The 26,004-nt window shown below is 42.9% G+C and overlaps 1 protein-coding gene across 2 annotated transcripts in view; it reads left to right on the forward strand.

Annotated features, from left to right (window-relative positions):
- The window catches only part of UBR3 (ubiquitin protein ligase E3 component n-recognin 3), a 220,988-nt gene that overhangs the window by 159,453 nt on the left and 35,531 nt on the right, over positions 1-26,004 (forward strand). The window contains exons 27-30 of one of the 2 annotated variants that reach the window (XM_056533968.1): positions 3,801-3,911; positions 6,397-6,615; positions 7,825-7,961; positions 13,966-14,051. In XM_056533968.1, coding sequence (XP_056389943.1) covers positions 3,801-3,911; positions 6,397-6,615; positions 7,825-7,961; positions 13,966-14,051 — 553 coding nt within the window. The remainder of the gene's footprint in view (positions 1-3,800; positions 3,912-6,396; positions 6,616-7,824; positions 7,962-13,965; positions 14,052-26,004) is intronic. The other variant, XM_056533969.1, reaches the window with a different exon arrangement.

A 26,004-nucleotide genomic window follows, 5' to 3' on the forward strand; every position in this document is an offset into this window, starting at 1 on the left:
GCCTTTGGTTGGGTGATCAACCAGGAAAAGTCCAACCTGTCTCCCTCCCAGTTGTCTTTCTGGGTCTCCTTTTCGACACGCCAACCGCCCGTGTTCGTCTTCCATTGGACAAGCGGTGCTCCCTGCAGGAGGGTGTCCGTCGCCTATGGCGCCCCTCTCTTGTTCCGATTCGCTTCTGCATGAAGGTACTGGGCCAGATGGTGGCAGCCATGGAGGCGATCCCTTTCGCCAAGTTCCGCTATCTCCCTCTCCAGCTAGCCATCTTGGCCCAGTGGGACTAGTCGCCATCTACTTTGGATCGCCGGGTTCTTTTGCCCCCCTCTGTTCGTCAGTCTCTTCTGTGGTGGCTCCACTCTCCCCTCCTCCAGGGGCAGTCATTTCTTCCCCTCCACTGGCAGGTCATCACGACAGATGCGAGTCTCCACGGTTGGGGAGGTGTGTTTCAGGACCTGACGGTCCAGGGTCACTGGCCTCAGGAGGCTCACCTTCCCATCAATCTTCTGGAGCTCCATGGCATCTTTCTTTGCCCCCTCCACTTGGAGATCCTCTTACAGGGTTGTCCGATTCTTGACCAATCGGACAACGCCACTGCTGTGGCATATGTCAATCTCCAGGGTGGCACGCGCAGTTGCTCTGTGATGGAAGAGGTCTCAAAGATTCTGCTCTGGGCCGAGACTCGAGTTCCCACCCTCTCCGCAATTCACATTCCGGGTGTGGAGAGTTGGGAAGCAGATTTTCTCAGCTGCTCCTCCACGGATCCTGGGAAATGGTCTCTCCATTCGGAGGCGTTTTTGCGCAGATCTGCAATCTTTGGGGGACCCCGGACCTGGATCTTTTTGCGTCTCGCCACAACAGACAAGTTATTTTCTTTGTTGTGAAGTTGCAAGACCCTCTGGCTCTGGCAATGGACGCACTTGTCATCCCGTGGTGGTCCTTCTCTCTTCCTTACCTCTTTACCTATTTCCGCCTCTCCCTTTCCTGCCCAGGGTTCTGAGGAAACTCAAGGTGGAGGGCATTCCCACCATTCTGGTGGCTCCAGACTGGCCCAGGTGCGCGTGATATGCTGACGTACCGCTGCGTCTTCCAGATCCCCCCCCGATCTGCTCTCCCAGGGTCCTCTCTGCCACCCCAATTTACTGTTGCTGCATTTGACGGCATGGCGGTTGAAACTGGATTTTGAGAGCTCGGGGGTTTTCTTCCGTGTGATTCGCACCATGCTTCGGGCTCGGAAGCCTTCCTCCGCTAGGATTTACCACCGCACTTGGCGGGCTTATTTCCGGTGGTGTGAGGCTCAGTCCGTCTCCCCGGTCATTTTTTTTCCTTTCTGAACCTTGCTTTTTTGCAATTCAGTCTGGATCAGTGCTTGGCACTCAGCTCTCTTAAAGGTCAAGTGTCAACCCTTTCTAGTCTGATTCAGCGGCTGTTGGCTTCCAATTCTCACGTCCGCACCTTCCTGTAGGGCGTAGCCCATGCGGTGCCGCCATTCAGGTCTCCCACTCCTCCTTGGGATTTAAACCTGGTGCTTAGCGCTTTGAGGGAGGCTCCATTCAAACCTCTTCAGGATTCCTCTCTTTGTATCCTTTCATGGAAGGTCACCTTCCTCATCACAATTTCCTCCATTAGGAGGGTTTCGGAGCTGGCGGCTCTCTTGTAGCTCTCCCTTCTTGGTCTTTCATCAGGACAAGGTGGTTTTTTGGCCGCCTCCCTCCTTCTTGCCCAAGATGGTTTCCCCCTTTTACATGAACAAGGAGTTTGTTCTTCCTTCATTTTGTCCAGCTCCATCCAACGCTAAGGAGCATTCCCTACATAGTCTGGACGTTGTTCGAGCTGTCCGGATCTATCTTTCCGTCACCTCCTCCTTTCGGCAGGGTGACTCCTTCTTTGTGATTCCGGAGGGTGGTCGCAAGGGTCTTCCGGCTTCCAATGCGACCATTTCGTGGTGGATCCATTCTGCCATCTCAGAATCGTACTGTCGTAAAGGGAAGGTCCCACCTTCTCGGGAGACTGCGCATTCCATGCATTCCGTTGGGGCTTCTTGGGCACTCCTCAATAGTGCTTTGGCCTTGCAAGTCCATAAGGCGGCCACCTGGTCATTGTTGCACACTTTCACTAAATTCTACCAGGGGCACACCTTCGCGTCAGCTGATCCTGGATTGGGTCGCAAAGTGTTGCAGGCGGCAGTGGCTCAGTCTTTTGCCTGATTCAGAATTGGGGTTTTTACCCACCCCGGGGACTGCTTTGGTACGTCCCATGGTCTCTGTGTCCCCCAATGGAGCTGACCGAGAACAGATTTTTTTTATGCTTACCGTAAAATCTCTTTCTCGGAGAATCCATTGTGGGGACACAGCACCCACCCATTGTGTTTGTTTCTATGGTTTGGTTTTCTGTCCCAGGGATTGTTTTCGGTTCCTTTTTTTGTCTGGTTTCTTCGGACACCTGCTGGTTTCTTTCTGTCGGTCCTCTCCTACTGCTTTGGGACTAAACTGATTAGCTCACGGTCAGTAGGCGGGGTATATCCTGTTAGGAGGGTCCGACTTTCTTTTTGTATGCCTAGCGTCAGCCCCCTAGTGGCAGCAAGATATACCCATGGTCTCTGTGTTCCCCAATGGATCCTCCAAGAAAGATTTTACAGTAAGCATAAAAAATCTATGTTTTGCGTCTCCAAAGTGTAACCCATATTTATAAATAGTTTTCATTAAAACCAACTGTTTTTTTTCTTCTTCATTAACCGTCTGCAAATTTCCCACACGCTGGTGTTTTGTACCTGACAGATTATCATTGAAGATAAACACGTATGCGAACGTTGTAGAGTCCACGTGCTTTCCTGATTAAATCCTCCTCCGCAGTTTAGTTTGTTTATTCGCCTTGATGATATTGAATCACTGATTGGATGACAACCAAAAAACCGTAGCACCATACCGCATTCGGAAATAGAAGCGGAAATGGGCAAGCCTCCCACAGCTTGGCTGATGTGCACACAGCAGACGTCGCTCCCATGCTGTTCCTAGTTGATTTGTTCTCGCTGGTTTCTAAATTGTATGGGAGTGTTCTCATTTCTAAAGTGGATCTGCTAGTCCGTCTCTCCTCCAAAGTTAAGGGGAGGCAAATATGATGTAATTTATCGCTTTTGTTGTTATATCCTTTCTAGAATTTGACTCCTTTTGGCTTACGTTTGGCCTCAGTCAGGTATTTTGTAGCATCCTTAAAGGGGCAAGAACTAGTAAAACTCTGTCCTTTGGCTGTCCGTGCATGCTGGGAGTTGTAGTTTTGCAACATCTTGAGGTCCACAGCATAAAGACCACTAAGACTATACTTTTACGTAGTTTGAGATTCTGTATGACACATTGACCGCCATCGAATTCACGTTTGTCTCGGAAGGGTCTGTTCACTGTGGTCTACTCACGTTCCCGCTTAGTATTTCTTTTGTACACTCCGTTAGTTTTAGAAAGGTCAACTGAGAAAAACCTGATCACAGGATGTCCCACTCTTGGGACCAGCGATCAGTTGCAGCAAGTGTTTTGTTTTCCTGCAGCGCCACCACTGGGGAAAATGATGCATTACACAGTTCTCTTTTAAATCAGTGGGCTGTCCTTGTAATACATGGTCCTGCTGGTTCAAACCAAATGAGACCATATTTGTGTTTTGTCTCAGATCTGGCTTATAGTTGAGATAGGGTGTTATTAAATATAATTTTGTAAAAATAGACAACCCCTATGAGTGAATTCTTAATATATTTTAAATTATTCAGTCATTCTGAAATATACCCTAATTCTTCTCTCTTTTCTTTTCTTTATATCCAGAGTTCTTGTCTCCAGTCTGTTTCGATAGGTTGGGAAGGAGGAGTATATGTACAAACTTGTGGCCACACACTCCATATAGACTGCCATAAATCCTACATGGAGTCCTTGCGGGTAAGTTTAGCATCTTATATTTATTCATTTCAGGGGGCCTGATAAAACTATTCCGATGCTTTATTCGGTTATTTCTGTCTGTCCCATAGAGTTAAAGGGGGTACTCCACTCCCCTGCGTCCGGAGCATTTAGTTCCGAAACTTGGGTTCGGGCTTCCGTGGTCGCCCAGCCGCCTCGTGACGTCGCGCCCCGTCATGTCACACCCCGCACCCTCAATGCAAGTCTATGGGAAGGGGGCATGACGGTTGTCACGCCCCCTCCCTTTGACTTGCATTCAGGGGGTGGGGCGACCCCAGAAACCCGCACCCAGCATTCGGAACTTAATGTTCCGGATGCTGGGGAACGGAGTACCCCTTTAAATAAAGTGGCAGCATGCATGCCCAACAACAGCTTTGTTTAGACAGGTTACATGGGGATTAACTACAATTTTTCAGTACCCTTTGAAATAGTTCTAAACTGGTGGGAATTTTTTATTTTATTTTATTTTTATTAACTTATGCCAGAAATTTAAACAGATTTGTGAATTACTTCTATTCAAAAATCTTAACCCTTCCAGTACTTATCAGCTGCTGCATACTACAAAGGAAGTTATGTAGTTCTTTCCAGTCTGACCACAGTGCTCTCTGCTACCACCCCAGTCCATGACGGGAACTGTCCAGAGTAGGAGAAAATCCCCATAGCAAACCTATTCTGCTCTGGACAAGTCCTGACATGGATAAAGGTGTCAGCAGAGAGCACTGTAGTCAGACAGAAAAGAACTACAAAAATTCCTCTGAAGCATACAACAGCTGAAAAGTACTGGAAGGATTAAGATTTTTAAATTGAAGTAAATAACAAATCTGTTTGACTTTCTGATTCCAGTTGATTTGAACAATGTTTCCTCTGGGCTATCCTTTTAAATTGTAATTATGTGGTCAGTTTTCTTAAAAACTACTATCGTGCAGTACTTACATTTTTTGAACCATTCTCCTCGCCTGCGCTATGAGGCGGAGCTTTCCACTTGGTCTCTATAGCAGCTGTCTCAAGCTGTAAAATAGCATCATGCTGGGTCTTGCTCTGGAGACTGCTGCTATGGGACAGAGTATAGTTGTTTCATATGAATAGTGATATACATCGGGGAGCAAGGAAAACAGTGCATCACTCTGGTGTCTAAGTGCCAAATTTAAAATACATGTCAGTTTGAAAAATTCTGCACAAAAGCCAAATATCAAATTTTCAATAGCAGAACCCTTTAGAATCAATTTTAAGATTTGAATAATTTATTGACAATGTAGCTGAATGATAAAATGTTGGTTCCCTGCCGTAGACATTGAGAGGATCTTGAGAAGATCTGAATATCATGTATACATTGATCTGTTAAAAAATACATTATAGTGTATCTGTTGTTTCCAAAAACTTCACCTGTCCTTGGGACATGTCAATTGTTTTGATCAGTGTGGATCTGAGCGTAAACTCTCCCGTGCGCCTACATTATGTGTCCTTGGTCACGTGACACAGTCAGGAGAGAATGCGCTTAGTCTGCTCTTCTTAACCTTGTTCGATTTATCCATCAGGGTCTGAATAATCAGATCCTGATTGATCAAAAGTTTTGATATGTCTGACAGTGCCCACCTAAAGTTCTCTTAATGCTGCTTCATTTAATGGTGACTCTATGTTTGACCTCATTTTGGCAAGATGACGAAAGTTAAACTTTACCTGTAGTTTTTACTTTTGTGGCATTCACATCAAGATTTGACTTTGCCTAACTCAGTAGAGTGGTCTGCTGTACTTTTGAGTCCCACTAAATAAATGTGTATGTCCCGGAAATGGCCCAAATGGAGTTTTGTTGACTATATTTAGGACATGTAGGCTAGACCTGTAGAGGAGAGAAAAAAGGGGGAGAGGACCGCCTTGTGTATTATCAACGAGTAACAGGGTCCCAAACAGGGACTAGGGGAGGGGGGGGGGCGACGTCTCTATAAAATGGCCGCTCACCAGATGGATAGTAAAATAGGCTTATCACCCCTTGGGGGTACTTGGCGTGCAGTTACGGAAAGCTGAAGCGAACTGCAGGACCCAGGGTCCAACAGGAGAGGATACAATCTTCTCCCATACAACCAGAAAGGAAACGGATAAAAGCGGGACCTTTTGTAGGCGCTGTTCACATATCCAGGATAGTCAGACACAAATGTGTAAGGTAGTCTTTAAATATAGGGCCTCCTGTCACTTTTTACCTTACACTTTTGTGTCTGACTATCCTGGATCTGTGAACAGCACCTACACAAGGTCCCGCTTTTATCCGTTTCCTTTCTGGTTATATAGTAGGTTAGGCTGCTACCAGTACAATATACCACGCACATAGTAAAATCATGATGTGAACACCCCTTAATAAAGTATGAGAACAGGTCTATATTGTGAACTCGGTTTCATGTTCAGATCATTGCATAAGTGATCTTTCCTTTTATTGCTAACCAGTATGTTTTTTTTTTTTTGTTTGCTTTCCCAGAATGACCAGGTCCTGCAGGGCTTTTCTGTTGACAAAGGAGAATTTACATGTCCTCTCTGCAGGCAGTTTGCAAACAGTGTCCTTCCGTGCTTTCCTGGAAGCAATACAGAGAGAAGCCCTTGGCAGAGTCACGCTCATGGAAATAAGAGCATGAGGGAGCTGATCAAAGAGGTGGAGGAGCTTCAAGAGCAGCTGGGAACTTTCCCAGTAAGCATCAGTGTAAGGCCAAAATACCCTTGTTACTTCCACTCTGTCACCTCATCACCCCATCCTTCAGTCGCCATCATTTTTATAAGTGTAGAGAGAAAATTGATCTGTTCGTGCATCTCCTTAAATGGGTTTATTATAACATCTGTATTGTAATGTTCATTGAAAGGGCTATTCTCATCTCATAGGTTGATGGTAAATCGTGAACATATACGGTGACTTTGTGGTCAGTGGGATCTGGCGTCTAGCTCGCTCATGGATCTTGGAAGTAAATGATAGAGGGACGTTTTTCCCCTTTTTAGCTGACGGATCAGTTTACCTGATACAATGTTGCTGCTGCTCTCAGCGTGACTCGCCGTGTCACACAGTGCTTGCTGGGGGAAACAAGTCACTTTCTCAATAGAACTCTATGAAACTTATGTTTTGCATCTTGTAGAGTAAGGGTCTATTCAAATTAAAGCCCTTAGACTTCTATGGGATTCCGCACTCCCATTCACACTTCTGGATTTCCCCTTTCGGAATTCCGCTAGTGGAAAATCAGAAGTGTGAATGGGAGTGTGGAATCCCATAGAAGTCTATGGGCTTTAATTTGAGGTGGAATTCCGCAAGCAGAAATTCTGCCGTATGAATAGACCCTAAGGCTGGGTTCACACTGTGGAATTTCTGGGCAGAATTTCTGCCAGAGACCAAGCCGGCGGCACTAGTACCGTGTGGACTGCATTGCCGTCTCCATAGATGTCAATGCATTTCTGAGCAGATCTCCCAAAAGATCCACCCAGAAATGCATTGCTGTCTATGAGGACGGCAATGCAGTCCGTACGGTCCTAGTGCCGCTGGCTAAATATCCAGCAGAAATTCCACAGTGTGAACCTAGCCTAACACTGAGAGTCATTTTTTTATCCACACAGCAAGCACTATGGGAATCAGCATGTCACTGAGAAAAGTGTGGACTGGATATGGGACTGTCTGGTGAGAAGAGGAACAAGATGGCCGTTTCTCTCACTATGCTAATGCCAGGAGGAGGGAAAACTTTACCCAGTGTGATTCTTTAAACAAGAACACGTGAATTAAATTTATAGTGACATCTTTGCTTTTATTTTTATTTTTTTTATTATTATTTTAGTTAATTCAGTGAAGCTGCTGGGAAATTATTGCTTTCCACTGATATAGCATTTACAATGTTCAGGACTTGTACCTTTACATTATGTTCTTTACTTTTAGTCAGAAACCAATTTAAGCAAAGAAATGGAGGCGGTGATGAAAGACATCAAAAGCGCTACACAAAAGAAGTATACAGACTATAGCAAGACGCTCGGCTCCCCTGACAATGATTTTCTTTTCATGTACTCTGTGGCTCGGTGAGTCTCCTGTTCATTTTGCTTTTAAAATCCTGGTGCTTGTATTACTTAGTACTTCTTTAGAATAGACTCATATGGTCCTAAATGCAAAGGTAAATTGCCTTCCAATAGTTTATTATTTCCCTGTAGTTGTGTCTTGTGAATACCAAAATTATTTTTGCTGTCAACTCAATTTGGGGACTTCAACTTTGTGTTCACATATGGCTACTTGTTGAAACCATTAAAAAAAGGACTTTGTATGGTTGACAACCAGATATAACGACATACCTCTGTCACATGTTCTCAGGCAGAGTTCCTGCCGCCTATTAGGTTTTACCGCAGCTCAGCTGCATCCATATGTATTGTGCCCTTTCATTTCATTACTGCTGGGCCTTGGGATCAACGCTTAGACCACCAGTAAATTTCAGGGTTTATTGTGTAGACAGGATGTGGTGAACTACAACATTACATCATTACCTATCAGATCCCTCCTGGCAGCTCTCATACCCTCCCCTTGCCATCTATATGACTTCCCTTCATGCACAGAGTGCTGCTGAATTTATAATTTCTCTACTATGTAAGAGACCATGTGTGCAGTGATGTAGAAGGTGAGTTCTTGAGACTCTACAGAGAATCGTCTTAAGTGTGTTTTCTGAAATTCTGGTTTACATGGTCCTTTATGCCTTCTGCTTGTAAATGTTGATAAGGAGAAAGTTATGAAAAACAGGAAGGTGCTTTAAATAATAATACACTGAGCTTCTATCATTTGAGTTACAGCAGAAATTCTGCATTCTGTATGATGCCTTTAGATATTACTGTATTTTCTGCCTTTAGATATTACTAAGAGCAGAGGAAGTGCAGAGTGAGGACACTTCTTCCCCTATGTCTCTGAAGAACTACATGCATGATGGGAAATGTAGGCTATAGGACTGCATATAAAATTGCTTTAGGCTCCGATTGTCACTACCTTCTGATCACAACAATTGTTTTTAAAAATGAAAAATAAAAATTCTTATTAGATCTCTATTCCAATTAATACAGTTTAAGCTACAGAAGTAAAAAAAATCATAATTTGTTTTTCTCTGTGCAGGAATGTCTAAACCATTCACACGTACAGTATTCTGTGCATATTTGATGCGCAGGATTTGAAGCTACAGATTTTATGCTGTGTTCAGTCATTTAGTTTACATTGTACTCTGCAGTACAAAATCCAGCGCATAAAATATGCTCAGGGTACTGTACGTGTGAATAGGCCATTTAGATATATCCCAGACAACCTATTTATCATTGTGTGTGCCATAGTAGCTCTTCTGTTGGACAGGATGGCCTACAGTCTAGCTGTCGCTCCCCACAATTATCCATAAGCCTTGGTTGGCCATGACTCCACTGTAAGTTTACCAGCTGTCATTCCTTGGATCAGGGATCACCCCACAAGACCTGTTGTTGTGGAGAGGCTCTGACCCAGTTGTCTAGCTATCATTATTTGGACCTTGTCAAAGTGACTCATATCCATAGTATTTACTGTGCAATGGGCTCAGGCTGTGTCTAAAGCAATAAGCAATGTGTACTCACCTGCCAATCTTCAGACTTTCCAGCAAAGCACAGGCCTGCTGCACAGTACTACCTGGTTTTTGTCTCAATACAAGAAATGCCTGCTCAGCTAATCACTGACCGCAGCAATGACCTACCTCGGGCAGGAACGTCTGAACAGCTGGTATAGGTGGCTTATTTGATCCGAACTAAAAAAGCAATTGCTTAGGTGTGATGAGACCCCTCCCTCCTTTCCCCAGTTTTCGTCCAAACTGCAAAAATTATTCAGCAAGTGTTTAACATGATGCTTCCCCAGATTTCAAACCCTTTTGGGATGTACTGAAAAGACAGGATGCACCTCACAACTTGAAGGGGTTGTCCAATGTAAACGATCTTATCTTCTATCCACAGGATAGGGCATAAGTAGTTGATTGCGGGGGGCCTCACAATCACCGAAAAGGGACCCCAGCACTCAGTGAGGAGCGTGTGTGGTAGATTTCATTTCTACGGGAATGCCAAAAAGACCCAAGTACAGCACTTGGGCATCTCCAGCAGTCCGAAAAAAATGAATGGAGCACGTGCCATCCCAGCGATCAGCTACTTTTCCCCTATCCTGTTTTCATTGGACAACCCATTTAAAGGATCCTCTGCTGAAGTGTTGTACTATATACAACAGAATAGCTTTAGAGGTCTTCTGGTGGCTATGCTTTTTAAGTCAGTGCTGTTTTTGCACTGCAAGGGGCGACCTACATATTTAAATGTTTTGGCTGATTGGAGTATGCGCTGACTTTCATTGTACTGAGTGAACTTGGTTTCCTTTTGTGTGTGAGGATGTTGCTAAATAACATAAAATATAGTATTCTGCCCATGTGCAAAAAATGGAAGGAAAAAACAACTCTTAGCCCTCATTCCTCCAGTGGAAGACGTATTTTTGTGAGCAGTGCGAACTGCCTGAGGAGCGGAAAATTCCTAGCAGACAGATGCCCTTATCAGCAGAAACCAGATGCAGCTCCGAGCAAGAGCATTATCAATTTTAAATTGCTTTTTTTTCAGAAGAGTAGAGAGGATTAAAACATTCCTTGGAAAATAGGTGGCATTAGCAGCAAAAACTTAGTGATGTTAATACACGGACGCCATCTTATTTGAGAGACTGAAAAATTAAATCACTGAGGAGCTTGCAAAAATTTATTGCTGACATAAGGTTTTATACCCAATGCCGACATTAATTCTCAGCTTCTATGATCTTTTAAGAAGCTCAAACAATTATATGATGTCATGGGAGTCTCTTGAATAACGTTACATGCATATGTTCAGTACATTATCATACCAAAAAGGTATTTGGTGATATTCTTGAAGCTAGATATCACAATAATATGTATTGTGTACCAAAAACTAAAATACATTTTTACAAAAAAAATAAAATAAGTACCGTCACTTTTAATATTTTTTTTACTATGCAGCCGTTCCTGTAGATGAGGTCTATAAATGCCTGATAGGTGAGGGTCCCTCCTCTCTATGGGTGGGATAGCTGCCAGATTTCATGAGGGGGTGGCCACTTACATCCATGCTATTTTTACTTTCAAGTCTGAGGGAGGTACAGAAACTTCAGGACAAGGTTGCTCAAAAAATAAAAATATGGTGAGCTATGGTTATGCAGAGCCACCTCTCCCTTTAGTCTCTGCCTGAGTGCACAACAGGTGGCCTGACAGATAGGGGATGTCAAGGAGGCCTTTCTTCCAATTGGTTGGGCTCCCATGGTGGAACCCTTATTGATGAGAAGTTAGTGTGATCGTGTTACTGGCATTGGAGGGGAAGACTTCTTTAGCAGAGCCAGTATGTGTCCAAAGTTGTCCTGGATTTAAATTTAAGTTTTGTTTTGAGATATATATATATATATATATATATATATATTTATATTTATTGCAGCTCAAAATTTATATGACTTTGTTGCAGTACTAGTCACATCCCGTAACAATAGTGGTGGTCTTTCTGGAAGAAAAAAAATCAGACCTAATATCTTATCATGCACAAGCTCCCTTAAGCTGTGTTCACACTTTTAGGTTTTTAATTGCAATAATGGAATACAAAGCCTGGAATGGATCTAAAAAGAGGAGTTTTCTGAGTCTTTCCTTTTATAAGTGTTATCAATTCATTGTCTATTTCTGGCTTTAAAGGGGTTATCCAATGGAATTATTTAATTTGTTACTGTCCCTGGCCTGCCATCAAAAATAAACACTTTAACAGCCCTTCCGTGCCCGTTCTACAGCCGATGACCGTTTTCCCCCGTTCTGCAGATCATAGCATCTAGAGCCGGGGGAATGGACAGTGCTGCTCACCAAACGCTGGCCGAGGCGGGACGCCGCTGTGACCAGTGATTGACAGAGTGGCGCTGTGATGTCACATTTAAACCTCCGGTGAAGCAGACTTTCAGTGGTGACCAGCCAAAAATGGGACGCCCTGATCCTTGAGCTACAAGGGAGCAGCGGAAGGTGAGTTAAAGTGTTTATTATTTTTGTAGGCAGGCTGGAAACAGTAACACATTGAATAATTCCACTGGATAACCCCTTTAAATTTACCAACTGCAATTAAAACCTGAACATGTGAACACAGCTATAACATAAAAAGGGAGTGTGTCTTCCTATATGAAACTTAACAGTACTGTTGTGAAAGAACAATCAGCAACCATATCTGGGTGGTCCAGTATCTGTATACCTACCCAACTTGTATTTTGAAGTTCACCATCATGCTGCTCGATCCGCATGTCATTGGTGCAGTCCCCCGCTGCTTCTCCCTGCCCCACCAGCCTTGATTGGTAGATCTCTTCATGTCTGTGTATAGTGAGAGATCTTTTAATCAGGGCCTGAAGAAGTCACCTGGGATCACTGCCCGATGACTTGTGGTGCAGGCAGCATGTAAGTGATCACAGCTTCAACAGCTATAACAGCAAATATGCCAACCTGTACATTAGTGCTGCAGCAGAAACTATCACTGTAGAGCTCAGAAGTGCGAATGACAATCCCTGTGAGATCTGTAATCCCCAAAACATATAAGCTGTACACCACTGCTTCCTATATTTGCCTCTGCATTGTAAAGTGACTTGGTGCTCAGGAATTGGCAATGCGCTGAAAAACATCTTGAATGATGCTCCATATAATAAGCTTTGTAAACTCAAAGGGGTACTCCACTGCTCAGCGTTTGGAACAAACTGTTCCGAACGCTGGAGTCGGCTTCGGGAACTTGTGATGTCATAGCCCTGCCCCCTCATGATGTCACGCCCCACCCCCTCAATGCAAGTCTACTGGAGGGGGCGTGACTGCTGTCACGACCCCTCCCATAGACTTGCATTCAGAGGGTGGGACGTGACGTCATAGTCCCCACCCCCTCATGACGCTCATACTCCCGCCCCCTCATGACCTCTCGGCTCCCGGCTCCAGCGTTCGGAACAGTTTGTTCAAAACGCTGAGCAGCAGAGTACCCCTTTAAGCAACCATTTTTATAAAGTTTTTCTTATACAAAAAAATTGTATACAGGTTGGAGCAAAGTCAGAAATAAAAATCGTAACCGTAATTTTTTTGCAATCCAGCTGCGCTTTTGTGTTCCAGCTAGGACTGCTGTAGAGTCCGCACATACTTCCTTCCCATTAAGCTCTAGCCAGTCTCTGATCTCAGAGATCACTTCCTTTATGTTCGGCAAGTGATCTTTGAGGCCAGTGATTGACTGCAGCATCATGTATACAATGTCATCACATCACCGGAGTGTTGGTGAAATAAAGTAACCCCTCTTGTGTATAAAAAAATTATATAATCTACAGCTCTGTGTGTTGTCTGCCCCCCTCTACCTGGCAAGCCAATGCCTTTTTGAGGAACAGAAAATAGATACAGTATTACCATTGTTAAATGGGCATGGTCATTAAATTATTATTTTTTGCATATGATACAGCAGGTAGAATAAATAAATCTTGTAATTTACTCCCTGTACAAAAAAATGTCATGGCCTTATAAATCTGGCCACTAGTTGTCTCCCTTCTAGTCCAGGCCACATTCTGTCTGCTCAAATGCACAGACTTTGGTCTCCTTATTGACTGGCAGGAGACCAAACTCAGGAAGGGCTGTCTGTCCATAGGCAGTGAATGTCATTCGCTCATCCTGCTTAATACACAGGCAGAGAGCCAGTGCTATTCACTGCCTATGGCCTGACCACACTTTCTGAGTTTCTGCCAGTCCAGCAGGAGACCAAAGTCTGTGCTGTTGAGCAGACTGAATGCAGTCTGGACCAGAAGGGAGACCCCTAGTGGCCAGATTTACAAGGTCATGAAAATGACATAAAAAATATATTTTGTTTTTTACAGGGAGTAAATTACAAATCTTTATTTTTTTTCTACCTGCTGTATCATATGCAAAAAAAAAAAATCTTTAATGACAGTGCCCATTTAAAGAAGTGTGTGCTATATCTGTAGATTGTTAACATTTTGTTAAACATTTTTTTCTACTTACAGAACTAATCTGGAATTGGAGCTTGTCCACCGTGGAGATAATCTGTGCTCAGGAGGAGCAAGTGCTGCTGGCAAAAGATCCTGCTTAAGTATGCTTGAATTTTAGAATTATATTTTATTATTGAAAATAATATAAAGCTATACTATGCTATGCTTAAGATATTTCATGTGTTATACTTACACAACACTATATATTCTCATTGGTTGCTTACTTCCTTCATCTCTCATAAAGGTAATTTAGACCTAAAATGATTTATGGTGTCTCTTCCTCTGTCCATAAGGATCAATTTTCAAGGACTTCTGTGGTGTTTTAATGACATACAGTCATGGCCGTAAATGGTGGCACCCCTGACATTTTTCAAGAAAATGATTTCTCACAGAAAAGGATAGCAGTAACACATTTTGCTACACACATTTATTCCCTTTGTGTGTATTGGAACTAAACCAAAAAAGGGAGGAAAAAAAAGCAAATTTTACATAATGTCACACCAAACTCCAAAAATGGGCAGGACAGAATTATTGGCACCCTTTCAAAGTTGTGGATAAATAAGATTGTTTCAAGCATGTGCTTCTTTAAACTCAACTGGGGCAAGTAACAGGTGTTGGCAATATAAAACTTTCACCTGAAAGCAGAAAAAAGGAGAGAAGTTCACTTAGTCTTTGCATTGTGTGTCTGTGTGTGCCACACTAAGCATGGACAACAGAGAGAGGCGAAGAGAACCAAAATTGTGGAAAAATATCAACAATCTCAAGGTTACAAGTCCATCTCCAGAGATATAGATTTGCCTTTGTCCACAGTGCGCAACATTATCAAGAAGTTTGCAACCCATGGCACTGTAGTTAGTCTCCCTGGGCGTGAACGGAAAAAATTGAAAGGTGTCAATGCAGGATAGTCCAGATGGTGGATAAGCAGCCCCAAACAAGTTCCAAAGATATTCAAGCTGTCCTGCAGGATCAGGGAGCATCCGTGTCAGCGCGAACTATCCGTCAATATTTAAATGAAATAAAACGCTATGGCAGGAGACCCAGGAGGACCCCTCTGCTGACACAGAGACATAAAAAAAAGCAAGACTACATTTTGCCAAAATCCTTCTGGGAAAACGTCCTGTGGACAGATGAGACCAAGATAGAGCTTTTTGGTAAAGCACATCATTCTTCTGTTTACCGAAAACGGAATGAGGCCTACAAAGAAAAGAACACAGTATCTACAGTGAAATATGGTGGAGGTTCAATGATGTTTTGGGGTTGTTTTGCTGCCTCTGGCACTGGGTGCCTTGAATGTGTGCAAGGCATCATGAAATCTGAGGATTACCAACGGATTTTGGGTAGCACTGTTCAGCTCAGTGTCAGAGAGCTGGGTTTGTGTCCGAGATCTTGGGTCTTCCAGCAGGACAATGACCCCAAACAAACGGCAAAAAGCTCCCAGAAATGGATGGCAACAAAGCCCTGGAGAGTTCTGAAGTTGCAGCAATGAGTCCAGATCTAAATCCCATTAAACACCTGTGGAGAGATCTTAAAATTGCTGTTGGGAAAAGGCGCCTTCCAATAAGAGAGACCTGGAGCAGTTTGCAAAGAGTGGTCCAACATTCCGGCTGAGAGGTGTAAGAAGCTTATTGATGGTTATAGGAAGCGACTGATTTCAGTTATGTTTTCCAAAGGGTGTGCAAGCCTGTCACGCCCCCTCCCATAGGCTTGCATTGAGGGACGGAGCGTGACGTCACACGGGGCGGAGCCGTGATGTCCCTATGCTCCGTCCCCGTGATCGCCAGTAATCAGACCCCGAGCGAGCACGCTCCGGGGGCTGATTCTAACGAGGTGCGGCGTGGAAGATCGCGGGGGTCCACAGCGGCGAGACCCCCGTGATCAGGCATCTTATCCCCTATCCTTTGGATAGGGGATAAGATGTCTTAGTGCCGGAGTACCACTTTAAGGGCACCAATAATTTTGTCCAGACCATTTTTGGAGTTTGGTGACATTATGTCCAATTTGCTTTTTTCCCTCCCTTTTTTGGTTTAGTTCCAATACACACAAAGGGAATAAACATGTGTATAGCAAAACATGTGTTACTGCAATCCTTTTCTGTGAGAAAAAAATTTCAGGGGTGCCAACATTTACGGTCATGACTGTATGTGATTGTTTGATCACTTATTATTTCCTTTTTCTGGGACGTGCTGTGGCCAAAAAGCAGCAATTTTGGACTAATAGCAGCGGGGGCCTGCCGTGCATGATGCGAGCACTGCTCCGGTGTTCACATCATGTATAGGGCGTAAATGTACGTCCCCAGCGCATCAGTACGTACATTTAATTCTATTGTCCTTAAGGGGTTAAGCAAGTAATTTATTTTTAAAGGAAGTAATTTGATAAAGTGTAGTGAGTTCTTAGCCTGCTGAGCCTTGATCAATGCTGTGTTCAGTCACATCAGTATATAGATAATATAGATAGGGATTTTATTACTGCTGTCACTGTACCAGGACCTTTCCATCTTTGGTCTTGAGAATATTCACCAGTCATCTTTATAATCTCTTATTACTGCTTTATTTTCTAGAACATCTGTCACCTTCTGCTGTTAGGTAAAATTGTTGGACCATTGCTGGCAATGACGCCCTTGGAATAAAACGCACCGGTGACCCACACGTCTCGGTGTTGCTTGCTGAGTTTATTTTCAGTCAATTAAAAGATTTAGAAGGAGACCCTCCTCCTCCGTACGTCTCCCGGCAGCGGTAATGAGGTGTCTTTACCGTGATTAAGCACAGCACTCCATAATAGTCTTGTAAGAAGTGTTAACTTTGTCGATAAGATATTGCATTAAATGGAATGCTGTGTCCCAGGTGAGCTTTTACAGCGAAAAGCATCAGGGAAAACGGTCGGAACAAATAGGTCAAGTACTGTTTTAGTAGATTGAGCTATGAGGACGGTTCCACTCGGGAAATGTAAATGAGGAATGATTGATAGAGCTGCCTATGTCCGCTTCAGGAACAATGTGACAAGGTGAACAATGGTTCTGCCCACTGAATTTAACCGCTTACTTACTCAGGAAGGATGACCGGTGCTATAGGATGACTGGTGCTATTTCTGCTGATTCATTGTGATTCTCTCACTATATAGTGTCAAAGTTTTGGTGGAAACTTTGTAACTTCCCAAAAATTCCAACCACCCATAATTTATGTACTCGAATGTAGTCCGTCTTAGTTTGTAATTGAAAGTTTTTTGTTTTTTTTAAAGCACTTAATTCAATATGAAAAAACGAAAATCGTGATGCTATGATATCCAAAAGATATGTCCCCCACCCCAAAGAAAATATTTAGGAAAAAGGAAAACATGACCATGCACTGATCATCTACAACGTCTTTAGGGTGTATTCTAGAGATGAGCGAACTTACAGTAAATTTGATTCGTCACGAACTTCTCGGCTCGGCAGTTGATGGCTTTTCCTGCGTAAATTAGTTCAGCCTTCAGGTGCTCCGGTGGGCTGGAAAAGGTGGATACAGTCCTAGGAAAGAGTCTCCTAGGACTGTATCCACCTTTTCCAGCCCACCGGAGCACCGGAAAGCTGAACTAATTTATGCAGGAAAAGCCATCAACTGCCGAGCCGAGAAGTTCGCGACGAATCGAATACTGTAAGTTCGCTCATCTCTAGTGTATTCACATGTACAGTATCCTGCGCATATTTTATGCACAGATTTTGAACCTGCTTATTTAAAGCGGTGTTCAGTCATTTATTGTACATTGAACTCTACAGCATAAAATCTGCAGGTTCAAAATCTGTGCATCAAAAATGCGCAGGATACTGTACGTGTGACTACACCCTTAAAGGGGTACTTCGCTGAAAACATCTTATCCCCTATCCAAAGAATAGGGAATAAGATGTTTAATCTCCGCCACAGCACTCCGTCATTCGGTGCCCGGAGCGAACTCCGCTCCTTGCTCGATGACTGGCGAACACGCCCGCCATGCCCCCTCCATTTATGTTTATGGGAGGAGGCTGAACGGCTATGTACTAGCCGTCATGCCCCCTCCCAATAAACATGAATGGAGGGGGCGTGGCGTGACGTCACAAACACGGAAGCTTCAATCTTCCGTGTTCTGGACGCCGCCGCTGCCTTGGTGAAGATCGCTGGGGTCCTCAGCAGTGGAACCCCCACAATTAGACATCTTATCCCCTATCCTTTGGATGGGGGGATAAGATGTTTTCAGCTGAGTACCCCTTTCACATGAAATCCATTGATGGGGGAATATTATAGGTCAGTGGTCTTCAACCTGCGGACCTCCAGATGTTGCAAAACTACAACTCCCAGCATGCCCGGACAGCCGATGGCTGTCCGGTCATGCTGGGAGTTGTAGTTTTGCGACATCTGGAGGTCCGCAGGTTGAAGACCACTGTTATAGATTATCTTAGGACAGTGGCACCTGGTAAAAGGAGGGTGTATTAGGCAGCAGGAGAACAGTTAGTTCTTGAAGCTGATGTGTTGCAAGCGAGAAAAAAGAGCAAATGTAAAGATCTAAGAGACTTTGACGAGGGCCGCATTGTGATGTCTACACTACTGGGTTAGAGTATCTCCTAAATAGTGGGTCTTATGGCATGTTCCAGGTATGCAGTGGTTAGTACCTACCAAAAGTGGACCATGGAGGGACAACCAGTGAAAAAGTCATTGCTCTATAATACTTGTTTGAAGTGTAGAGCAATCCGTCTGGTCCAGTCCTACAGAAGAGCTAATGTGTATGATGGAAAGGAGTCTGAACACAGTTAATTACAGCTTTTAGTGTACAGGGCTACATACCTGCAGACAGGGCAGAACATTGAAGCTGACCCCTGTCCACTGCCACAAGCCCTTAACCAGTGGTCTTGTAAACATCAAAATGTGGACAGTACAGTAAGACTAATGGTCTTGTGAATCATAATTAGATAACTATCTATATTAGATAACTGCTTATTTTTCTTTAATCCTCACTTTTTTTTCCCTATTTTTGGATGACATTTTGGGGCTTCAGAACCAATTACCAGGTTTCCATAGAGTTCTGGTTTAAACATACAATGGTCGTCCCAGAACCAATTAATATTGTAACTTGAGGGACCAATGTATATGTGTGTATGTGTGTATATATATATATATATATATATATATATATATATATATGTTGCTATATATTTATATATAAAATATAATTTTTTTAATCCATTCCTTCCTGATCCCTATGTGCTCAGGTTTGCAGCTTGTTTCAGTAAAGGTATCAGAGTTGTGTATTGTAAGCATCCGAGCATGTCTGATTATCATGACAGATTTTTATCCCTTTGAAAGAGAACAATGAAGGCTCCGATTGAATAGTAGTAAGCGGGTATTGATACAGAAAGTATAATACAGTAACATACAATAAAGATTTATCATTAAAACCTGTAGTAGCCCTTTAATCTATTACAAGACCTTTGTATGGGAGGATCATATAAATATACTCGTCTATGAAGATTAATCTAGTGCACGAGAAGGACGAGTTTAGGGTAGAAGACAATATGGTTTACTGTCAAAGCTCCGGATTCCACAGAGATGTCATATTTTTAGATTTGCTTGTTCAGGAAGGTCACCTTGGGCTGTGAGATGATCTTCTGCTCGTGTGTATTATATCAGACTGATGTGCAGATGTATTGCTGGGTTTGTCCTACCAAATTTACATTTTTTTATTTTTATTTGCAGTTAACTGGGAAAATATTAACGTTATTGCAGTGTATAGTCTTCAGAAACTTTAATCTGGCATTCTGTCATTTTTATTTATTGTTTATCAAATGGTTTGTAAAATAAATTATATTTTACAAACCATTTGATACAAGACTGGCTGCGATCGTGAGTTGGGTGAAGCGCACAGCAGCAACCTTCACTCTCCAATTTGAATAATGCTCACCATAGACCACTGTTTCCCAACCAGAGTGCCTCCAGCTGTTGCAAAACTACAACTCCCTGTATTACTGAAGCGTATGCACTGCCTGGTGTCAGGTAGCGCCCCCTAAAGTACAGGGAGGTATTACATGTTCTGTACTATTTACCTGTGCCAGGCTTAGCTGCTTTTTGGGGCACCAGGTGAGGGCGGCTCCATGTTACTTTTTAGGACACTGTGTACTGTACAGGACCCCGAAGAAGCTCCTGTCCTCTACATAGACCAGTGCTTCCCAAGCAGGGTGCCCCCAGCTGTTGCAAAACTACAACTCCCAGCATGCCCGGACAGCCTTTGGCTGTCCGGGCAAGCTGGGAGTTGTAGTTTTGCAACAGCTGGAGGCACCCTGGTTGGGATACACTGCAGTAATAGATCAGGCAGCTGGACTGGGAGTGAAGCACAATCATCCTCACAGATGGTCTCAGGAAGAAGACCCCGTACGATCTTAACTTTAAACATACATGTAGAAATAGTGCACTTGGCACCATACACACTATAATCCAGGCATAGGCAACCTTCGGCACTGCATATGTTTTGGACTACATCTCCCATGATGCTTTGGCAGCATTTTGACTGAAAGAGCATCATGGGAGATGTAGTCCAAAACATCAGCAGTGCCGAAGGTTGCCTATACCTGCGGATGGGATGGATGCGATAACCTGCATAGGCAAACATCAGCCACCGGCGGTGTTACTTGCAAATAGTCCAGCATACAAATTGTATATAGTAGAAAATAGTACGGAGCACTCACCATGCAAGAGTTCTTTTCAGTCTGACCACAGTGCTCTCTGCTGACACCTTTGCCTGTATCTGGAACTGTCCAGAGTACAAGCAAACCTCTCTTGCTTCTGAGCAGTTCCGGATAAGGACAGAGGTGTCAGCAGAGAGCACTGTGGTCTGACAGAATAGAACTCCAGAAAGAAATAAAACTTCCTCTATAGTATACAGCAGCTTTTAATTACTGGAAGGATTAAGATTTTTTTTTTTTTTTAAATAGAAGCAATTTACAAATCTGTTTAACTTTCTGGCACCAGTTGATTTGAAAAAATGTGTTTTCCATCGGAGTACCCCTTTAATTCACTGCACAATTTCATCTAAACAAAGGGGCAGAGAGAAGTAAAAAAATAAAAATAACTTGCTTGGATTGGACCATGCCTTGCTTTGTTCTGTACCATGTGAAAAAAAAATGGTCGAGGACCTTGGTATCAAAGGGTTAAATGCCTAATTGAAGGTCAAAAAGGGATACGTGGCATAATTTTGTGATGGAACCCTGCATTTAGGGGTCCTGCCTTTGTTTTTCGCTAGGCTAAGTAAATCATCAAGTCATTGCATTAGAAAGCATTTACAATATAGTTTGTCTCCTTTTTCATTGCTGAACACATAGCTGTTAGCTTAGGTAAAACATTGGACAGTTAGCCTAAAATAGAGAGTATTTTAAAGGGGTACTCCAGTGGAAAACTTTTTGTTTTTTAAATCAACTGGTGCCAGAAAGTTAAACAGATTTGTAAATTACTTCTATGAAAAAAAATCTTAATCCTTCCAGTACTTAATAGGTATGTGCAGGCTGTATGCTGCACAGGAAGTTCTTTTCTTTTTGAATTTCCTTTCTCCCTGACCACAGTGCTCTCTGCTGACACCACTGTCCATTTTAGGAACTGTCCAGAGCAGGAGAAAATCCCCATAAGAAACATATGCTGCTCTGGACAGTTTCTAAAATGAACAGAGGTGTCAGCAGAGAGCACTGTGGCCAAACAGAAAAGAAATCCAAAAAGTAAAAAAAAGTCCTCTGTAGTATACAGCTGCTAATATGTACTGGAAGGATTAAGAATTTTTAATAGAAGTAATTTACAAATCTGTTTAACTTTTTGGCACCAGTTGATTAAAAAAAAAAAATGTTTTCCACCGGAGTACCCCTTTAAGGGTAAAACATAATATTGCTTGATGATCAGATAAATAGTGATACTTAAGGGGGATTTGACAGCAGCATCACCTGCACTAACCTGATCATATAGGGTAATAGTGCTGGGGATATGGATTCGAATGTAGTTTACCTTATAAAAATCTGTACAGCCATTCTGTTGTAATGTATGCTCATTAACCTTGCTAAGCAATGGAGGTGTTCCTTATTCTATACTATATATATTTTTAGTAAGTAGACTCAACCAATGAGGCATAGATAATATAAAATATTACTTTTACTAGATTCATATAAAATACAACAAAGACAGTGAAACACACACTAAACAATATGTTAGACAATTATGAAAGATATATAAACCTCAGCAGTTCTGCAAAAGCAATGATCGCTTAAACAATATCAATAGATAACAGCCATCTGAATGACTGTAGGGAGGGAAAAAGGATACAGGTGAGTACCCTATACATTAAATGTCCCTGCCTCTTCCATAAATCCATGCCCTAACTACTATAAGTGTGGGTGGGGAAAGGGTATGTAGGTAAGCATCAAAGTGGTGATTACATGTCCAAATTTCTCATGCTTCATATTCCCACGCATTTCTCCCATATTATTTGGATGGGTTCATCAGGGTTGAAGGAGAAATTATGAACATATGATAAATAATAAAATAATACATAGCAATAAGATGGTTCTCCTTCAACTCTGATGAACCCATCTCAATAATATGGGAGAAACGCGTAGGAATATGAAGCATGATAAATTTGTACATGTAATCACCACTTTGATGCTGATCTGAGAGTGGTTACTACATACCCCTTTCCCACCCACCCCTATAGTAGTTAGGACATGGGTATATAGAATAGGCAGGGACCAGATGGCTTTTGCAGAACTGCTGAAGTTTACATATCTTTCATTATTGTCTAATATATTGTTTAGTGTGTGTTTCACTGTCTTTGTTGTATTTTATATGAATCTATTAAAAGTTACATTTTATATTATCTATGCTTTATTGGTTGAGTCTACTTACTAAAAATATGTATGACAGGAATTTCGGTGCTCTACTGTGGTTGATGTAAACAAGGACATTGGCTAACCCTCAACACTGATGTTAAAATTGAGACATTAGCCAGAATATCCTTGTATGAAGGACACACCTGAGCCCGCACACCAACGCCAAGGTTTCTCAAGTGGCACGGGACCTAACACTAAACCTACCTGTGCCTTATGGGCAATACCAGGGGCCAGTGGGCAATCACAGCGGTATTAGGCCGACTCACAGCCTCCTCCCAGGTACCCTCCAGTGTGGCTGCAAGCACACATGCAATGGGAGGAGGGAGGCAGGTTAAGAGCCCCACCTTAGTTGGCTGATATAGTTGCTGGCCTCACAGGTGCTCCTTAATGCTGCCTGGAAGATGTTCAAGGCGCATAACATATGGAGTTTACACACCTCCAAGTATAAAGTTTAAACAACAACAAAAACGTGGTCTCAAATGGCTGGAGGTGCTCAACCCCAAATGCGGTTGTGCATTTATACTGGGGGAGCAGATCCTGCCCTTGTGGTCTGTTGCTAGGGGCGATCCCCAGCATAAAAATGCATACAATGGGGGATGCCTGCAGCAGACTACAAGTGCCACAATAAGATCCTACACCAGATAGACGGTGTGGATGTGTAACAATTAGAATAATACAGGGATATAGGTGCACTACTGTGGTAGATGTATACAATGACATTGGCTAATCCCTCAAAACTGATGTTAAAATTGAGACATTAGCCAGTATATCCTTGTATGAAGGACACGCCAGAGCCCGCACACCAACGCCAAGGTTTCTCAAGTGGCATGGGACCTAACACTAACCTACCTGTGCCGTATGGGCAATACCAGGGGCCAGTGGGCAATTACAGCAGTATTAGGCCGACTCACAGCCTCCTCCCAGGTACCCTCCAGTGTTGCTGCAAGCACACACATACAATGGGAGGAGGGAGGCAGGTTACAAGCCCCACCTAAGTTGGCTGATGTAGTTGCTGTCCTCACAGGTGCGCCTTAATGCTGCCTGGAAGATCTAATTGTTATACATCCACACCGTCTATCTGGTGTAGGATTCTATTGTGTCACTTGTAGTCCGCTGCAGGCATCCTCTAGCAACGGACTACAAGGGCAGGATCTGCTCCCCCAGTATAAATGCTCAACTGCATTTGGGGTTGAGCACCTCCAGCCATTTGAGACCACGTCTTTGTTGTTGTTAAAAATATATATGCCAATTTCTCTCCAAGGGCCTAATCATCAAATTCACTTAGAGGGGTGAGATTGTATACATTTTCCTCTCTGCGTTTTATTCTATAATAGCAATGCTGCTCCAGCCACTATCTCCGATCCTTCAGCCGATAACTCCGCCCCTTCATCAATATTCATTCCTCTGCATGTCTGTGAGGGGAAGAGTTTTTAGCTGGAGCAGGTAGTAAAAGCATTGCTAGTACAGCATAAGGAACGCCTCTATTTCTCAGAAAGTCTAATTTGCATATATACTTTCCTAAGGATTTCCATAGAATGGCTGCATAGATTTTTATAAGGTAAACTGCATTTGAATCATTTATGTTCATACGCACTTTTACCATATATTCAGGTTAGTGCGGGCGATGCTGTTGTCACATTCGCTATGAAGGGAGCCTGTCATCAGATTTTATCATAAATAACATGTGGCAAGTAGTATTTTTAATTTATCTCCCCAGTTCTGTAAGTACCTTTGTTTTCATGCTGCCAGTGCTTACTGTGGGCAGGATGACCTTCCCTCTGAGATTTAGCCTTTTTACAGCCGGTGACATGCTCCTCTACTGGTAGGCGTAATGTAACTTTGTAATTACTCACTGCCTCCTCACTTCTGCTCTCCTATTGCTTGCAAGAGCTGCTGCCCAGTGTGTGAAACACAATCCCTTGTGAGACAGGGTGGAATGGGGAAAACCCAAGAAACAGTGGAGATAAGAAGCACGTTGTGCAAGAATGGATGTAACATCTCCATACTACAGAGCGGAGAAAAGACTTCCCCTTGTACAGAGTACATGATCATAGAAGCAGAAGATTAATTCTGCATGTGAAATTGGCTACAGAAATCAACTTCATTTTTAGTAGTAGAAATATTGACGGTGTCGTATACACCAGCATTACTTTATTTTTGTAACTACTCTTTGTCATAAAGTATGCAGGTGGCTTCATATGTTTGAGGATAATATAATTTAATTCACAAAAAGAAAACATACGTTTACGGATCAAGGATATATTTTATTGATACAAGTAAGCATAAAATACTAGACAATATTAAAATCACAGACAAAATATTAATGATGTCCGCAGTGGACCAGAACTACAAGCGGTGGCTAAAGCAATTTACATTGCAAAATACAAGGGACAGCATGTTATGATCCCCCTAGAGATATGTGACATAAGCCACAAAGTAAACACAACTTGCGTGACCAAATAATAAAATAACAGAAATATTAAGTATAAATTATAAATGAACAGACACAAATCCCCAGTGGGAGAATAACCTACTTAGCCACACACTGAACCCGACGTTTTGCCCACTGCTTCATCCAGTGCTTCATATAAATTATAAATGAACAAACATAAATCCCCAGTAGGAGAATAACCTACTAAGCCACACGCTGAACCCGACGTTTCGCTTACTGCTTCATCCGGGACTTCATATAAATGATAAATTAACAGACATAAATCCCCAGTGGGAGAATAACCTACTTAGCCACATGCTGAATCCGACGTTTCGCTCACTGCTTCATCCGGGGCTTCATATAAATTATAAATAAACAGACCTAAATCCCCAGTGGGAGAATAACCTACTTAGCCACACGCTGAACCTGACGTTTCGCTCACTGCTTCATCTGGGGCTTCATATAAATGATAAATGAACAGTCATAAATCCCCAGTGGGAGAATAACTTACTTAGCCACACACTGAACCTGACGTTTCGCTCACTGCTTCATCCAGGGCAAAGCCCCGGATGAAGCAGTGAGCAAAACGTCGGTTCAGCGTGTGGCTAAGTAGGTTTTTCTCCCACTGGGGATTTATGTCTGTTCATTTATAATTTATACTTGATATTTCTGTTATTTTATTTTATTATTTGGTCACGCAAATTGTGTTTACTTTGTGGCTTATGCCACGTATATCTAGGGGGATCATAACATGGCTTCC

The sequence above is a fragment of the Hyla sarda genome, chromosome 8, assembly GCF_029499605.1.
Source record: "Hyla sarda isolate aHylSar1 chromosome 8, aHylSar1.hap1, whole genome shotgun sequence".
In the NCBI taxonomy this organism is placed as follows: Eukaryota; Metazoa; Chordata; class Amphibia; order Anura; family Hylidae; genus Hyla; species Hyla sarda.